Source organism: Impatiens glandulifera, chromosome 1, assembly GCF_907164915.1.
Source record: "Impatiens glandulifera chromosome 1, dImpGla2.1, whole genome shotgun sequence".
Classification (NCBI taxonomy): Eukaryota; Viridiplantae; Streptophyta; class Magnoliopsida; order Ericales; family Balsaminaceae; genus Impatiens; species Impatiens glandulifera.
The window spans coordinates 137869911-137875456 of record NC_061862.1 but is presented as its reverse complement, the minus strand read 5'-3'; the positions used below and the strand labels follow the sequence as shown (position 1 = coordinate 137875456).

General features: G+C 35.3%; 1 protein-coding gene across 1 annotated transcript; it reads right to left on the bottom strand.

Moving 5' to 3' along the window:
* On the bottom strand, positions 1 to 1990 carry LOC124919886 (heat shock cognate 70 kDa protein-like). The gene is made up of 2 exons (XM_047460251.1): positions 1777 to 1990; positions 1 to 1703 (listed from the first exon to the last, which is right to left on the bottom strand). Exons 1-2 carry the CDS (start codon positions 1988 to 1990, stop codon positions 100 to 102), a joined length of 1818 nt encoding a protein of 605 aa, XP_047316207.1. The 3' UTR covers positions 1 to 99.
* Between the last annotated feature and the right edge of the window lie 3556 nt (positions 1991 to 5546).

Below are 5546 nucleotides of genomic sequence, written 5' to 3'. Positions count from 1 at the left end.
TAACAAACAAACTTCATAGACAATTAGAATAATCAAAAGCTTTAAAACAAATATTTCTACAAGAAACAATATTCAATGATCAACATTCTCAAATTGGGGTCAGCTATCCTTGGAATTCATGGTGTTACACACACTTTTTAACTCCTTTAGTTTGTCTTCAAACACTTTCGATTTGGTCGTTAGTTGATTGTTTTCCAGCCACACAAATGCTTCATCTATTGCCTCCATTATCATCTTAACATTGTCCCTCATATCATAAACATACTTCTCCACTGCATTCCTTGCCTCTGCTCCCTTCTTGAGCTCCTCATCCTCTGCCTTATACTTCTTCGCCTCTCGAACCATCTTCTCTATCTCTTCCTTCGATAACCTCCCATTTTCATTCCTTATAGTCATCTTATTCTTCTCACCAACTGTTTTCACCTCTGCCGAAACATTTAATAGCCCGTTCGCGTCGATGTCAAAACAAACAGTGAAGTCACTAACACCTTTAGCAGCAGGGGGGATTCCGAAAAGTGTAAATATTCCGAGCAAGTTATTGTCTTTCGTCTTAATTCTCTCCCCCTCGTATACTTCAATCGTAACACATGATTGATTATCAAAGGAAGTAGAGAATACTTGTTCCTTCTTTGTAGGAACAGTGGTGTTCCTTGGAATCAAAACCGACATGATACCTTCACTTGTCTCAATTCCTAGAGAAATTGGAGTGACATCCAGAAGAAGAACATCTTGAATTTTCTCATTTCCATCACCACATAAAATTGCAGCTTGAACTGCAGCACCAAAGGCGACAGCTTCATCGGGGTTGATTGTCTTGCAGAGTTCTTTACCATTGAAGATTTCTTGAAGAAGTTGCTGTAATTTTGGAATTCTTGAAGACCCACCAACCAAAACAACATCATGAACGTCACTCTTGTCTATCATTGCATCCTTCAAACATTTATGAACATTCTCCATACACTTCATGAATAAATCCATGTTCATTTCCTCAAACTTAGCTCTGGTTATTTTTGAGTAAAAATCAATGCCATCAAAGAGATAATCAACTTCTATAGTCGTCTCGGAATTAATTGAAAGAGTTCTTTTCATCCTCTCGCAAGCCGTCTTCAACCTCCTCATAGCACGAGGGCTTACACTAATATCCTTATTGTTCTTACGTTTGAATTCCTGCACAAAATGATTCACCATTATGTTATCAAAATCCTCTCCTCCCAAATGGGTATCACCAGCAATGGCCTTCACTTCAAAGATACCCTCTTCAATAGTCAAGAGTGAGACATTAAGTGTTCCTCCACCAAGGTCGAAAATGAGGACATTCTTCTCTCCCAGGTTGGTTGCTGATCTCCTGTCTAGACCGTAGGCAATTGCAGCAGCAGTTGGCTCAATAAGGATACGCATCACGTTTAAACCAGAGATTAAACCAGCATCTTTGGTGGCTTGTCTTTGGGAGTCATTGAAATAGGCAGGAACTGTAATGACAGCGTTTTTAACTGGCGTTCCTAAATAGGACTCTGCCATCTCCTTCATGTTGATTAGAACCATGGAAGAGATTTCCTCTGCACAGAAATGCTTCTCCTCGCCTTTGTAATTGACAACAATCATTGGTTTGTCTTCTAACCCGGAAATGATCTTGAATGGCCAGTACTTGGCATCACTTTGCACGGACGGATCGCTAAATCTCCTACCAATCAATCTCTTTGCATCTGAACCATAAAATTGATTAGTATAATTTAAAGAAAGAAGTTAATGGGGATTGGAGAAATGAATATAAGTTACCGAAAACAGTGTTGATGGAGTTGGTTGATGCTTGATTCTTGGCCCGGTCGCCGATCAATCGCTCTGTTTGGGTAAACGCAACGCAGGAAGGCGTTGTTTTGTTGCCTTGATCGTTGACAATGATTTCGACATGGTCGTGCTGCCATACTCCAACACAGGAGTAAGACGTACCCAGATCGATTCCGATCGCTAGTTCATCCGGTTTCGCTGCCATATTCAAGAAAATCTTAAATGAATCAATCGATCGCAACTAATTGTGTATAAGAGGTGATTCTAATTAGCCACCAACCATTGATCAAAGAATCTTCAAAGTGAAAGTCAATAAATATACACCGGGTAACGTAGAGTATGGTCCCATATGACAAGATTGAATGGGAAATCAAATATTTATTGTGACTTAGTTGACTTTTTTAGTATACATCAAGAATATTGTAGAACTTTCACATGCACTGGATATGAATATTATGATTTTCATGTTAGTACAAAGTTAGTTAGAATATTTTAATAAGATCATTCTTATTGTTAATTAAATAATGTTGATTCATTTTGCATTATCAGGCACACCACATATAGTCAAATTAATTTTATTGATGTTAACACATTAAATTATTGTTATTTTAGTTATAGGTCATTTTGCATTTTTAGGCACATTTTGCATATAGACTTACATTAATTTTGTTAATTAAATAGTGTAGAAATTGTGTTATTATTGGATTTTTTATTTGGAATTTTATTTTATTTTATTTTAAATTATTTATTTTGTAATGTTATTTTGTATTATTTATTAATTATTATTTTTATTTAATTGTGGCGTGGAACGTTTTTTTTTTTGTTTTTTTTTGCGGGATTAAAGTTTCACAACTTCCTCCGCTACTTAATGATTGACAAAATTGTGGCGTGGCACATTTGCGGGATTGGCGATTGTGCGAAGCGCAAAGTGATAAAGTATTTGATATTTTGATTAGGCCTTTGAGTTGTGGTATCTATTATTTCAGGGAGACTAAGATGTAACATATGAATCAATTGGTTGTTTTGTGACCTCTATAATTGGAGATTGTGTGGTTGAGAAACTTTTAATTCTGAAAGGGTCTTATGTGTGATTCTGATAGTTTGGAATGAGGATTTATTTGAAAAAATTGACGTTAATTATATGTCAATTTCCGGTTAATATTCAGTTTCGTAACCGTGAGAATAATTTTTGTTGGGTGATTTCTACGGTGTACGAACCGATACGTTCTAACCTTAAGTCTGATTTCTTTAATGAGCTTGTGAAGGTGATACGTATTTGAGATCTACCTATTATTTTTGCGGGTGATATGAATAAAGTTAGAGTTTTAACTGAGAAAAAAGGGGCACGTAGACTCACAAGACATGCGTGAGTTTTCCGAGACAATGAAAAATTTGGAGTTATTGATTTGCCTTTGAAAGGAGGGTAATTCACGTTTAGAAGATGTTACGGAGAAGATGGAAGTGTGCAATCATGTACTGATAGATTTCTTGTAAGTAACTCGATTTTTTATGGCGTATCTATTATATTTTAGAAGGTCTTATTATGGAGTTGTTATAACCATCATCCTATCCTCATTGATCAGAGAGTTGTGGTTCGAACTAATCATATTTTTATATTCGAGAACAAGTGGTTGACTATAGATGATTTTAGTTCAAAGTTGGAAAGATGGTGGGCGAGTGAGGTTGTGTTTGGCTCTCAATCATCTTATCCTTATTGAGCGAAGAGTTGTGGTTCGAACTAGTCAGATTTTTATATTCAAGAATAAGTGGTTGACTATAGATGATTTTAGTTCAAAGTTGGAAAGATGGTGGGCGAGTGAGGTTGTGTTTTTCTCTCCATTACTCTACGCTATTTATTAAGCTTAAAAATCTACGGAAGTTTCTAAAAAGTTAGTTCACGGGGGATCATGCATTATTTTTCTCTAGTGTTGATGTTTTAAGTTGTAAAATTTTAACAATTGATGGTATAGTGGAAGTTCATGATCTTTCTATTATAAAAATTTCTACACTGATTCATCTAGTGAACGAGTTTCTTGAACTATGTAAAGATGAGGAAATTTGGGTGAGACAACGTAGTAAAGCGACCTGTCTGCGTGAAAGTGATATAAATACAAAGTATTTACATGACATCTCTAATGCACAAGCAAAAAATAATTTTATTAACTCGATATCTATTATGGGCGTCGTGCATGAGAACGAACCGACTATATCTACAGGTATTATTCAATTTCACAAAGATTTATTCCATGGACCATTTTAGGTTAGACCAAAGCTAAATAACATTAGTTTTGCCTCTATAAATGCTAATGATAAGTGTATATTGAAATCTCGTTTCTCTATTAAGGAGGTGAAAACTATAATAATGGATTGTGGTAGTGATAAGTCCCCCAAGAGCGACGATTTTACTTTCAGATTTTTTTTAAAAGGCTTGGGAGTTTTTTAAGGCTAATATTATGGCGGATATGAATCATTTTTACCAATTCTTATCTCTTGAGAAAAACTGGAATTCTACGTTGATTGTCCTCATTTTTAAGGCAATCGAGACTATTGACGTGAAAATCTTCTAACACATTAGTTTGGTTACGTCATTTTATAAGATAATCTCAAAATAATTGTTAAACAAAATGTGTGGAGTTTTAGATACGGTTATCGCTAACAACCAGATGGATTCCATCAAAGGCGGTCAAATTTTTGATGCGACATTGATCACAAATGAGTGTATCAATTCAGCTAACTCTTGAGATAATAAATATGCTTTTGTCAAACTCGATATCGAAAAAATATATGATCATGTTAATTGGGAGTTCCTTTTTATTATGGGTAAAATGAGTATTTGGGAAAAATGAACCAGATGTATTAGATTTTGCGTGTTGAAAGGGAATGGGAGCTCTTAGGTTTTTTTCGAGAGTTCAAGGGGTATAAGATTATGAGACCATTTTCCCCTTTCTTGTTTGTTATTGTCATGAACGGCCTTTCTAGAATGATGTAGTCTACCGAAAAAACGGGTTTATTTCATGGGGTGGAATGTGGTGCGGTGCGAGATGATCCCTATTCACTATGTCTCACTTATTGTTTGTAGATGATACCTTTTACACGATTCATGCAAATGAGAGAAATGTGAAGCACCTTCGTGATATCCTTTTGTTAATGATTGCGTGTTATTTTGGGTAAGTCTGATATCTTCTATTAGGATCGGGATCAACGATAGAGATGGGGGTTTGACTATATTGAACGCTTACATATTTCGTTTGTTATTAACTCTGTTAGAAGTTAATATATGTTTCTATTCTTCACAAGTCGTCACAAACTCTTGAACCGAGTTCAAGTGCGGAAATGTTTGTTTAGACTTAAAGCAGTAGATGGATGAGAAAGATAACACTGAAGATAAAGAACACATGACATAAGAGATTTTATGGATGTTCGGAGAAAAAGCTCATACGTCACCATTTTTTTCAACTTTGAGAAGGATATTCACTAGAAGATTTGATTTGAATACAACACTTGTATAAACCCAGTCGGACAACCAGAATTTAGACACTGCCTGTTTCCGAACTCCTAGCACACAACACTTTGTTGAACAAAAACAAATTTTGTCAACTTACAATACTGAGGACTCACACAGAATAAACAGTATGTAATATAAATTTTAACACTCTAGAAAATTTGAAAACTTTTAGGACTTTGAGAGCTTAAGAAAGCGGTGAATAATGGTGTTTCAAAATGTTGTGAAAGCAGTTGATGGTTGTTGAAGCAAATTGTCC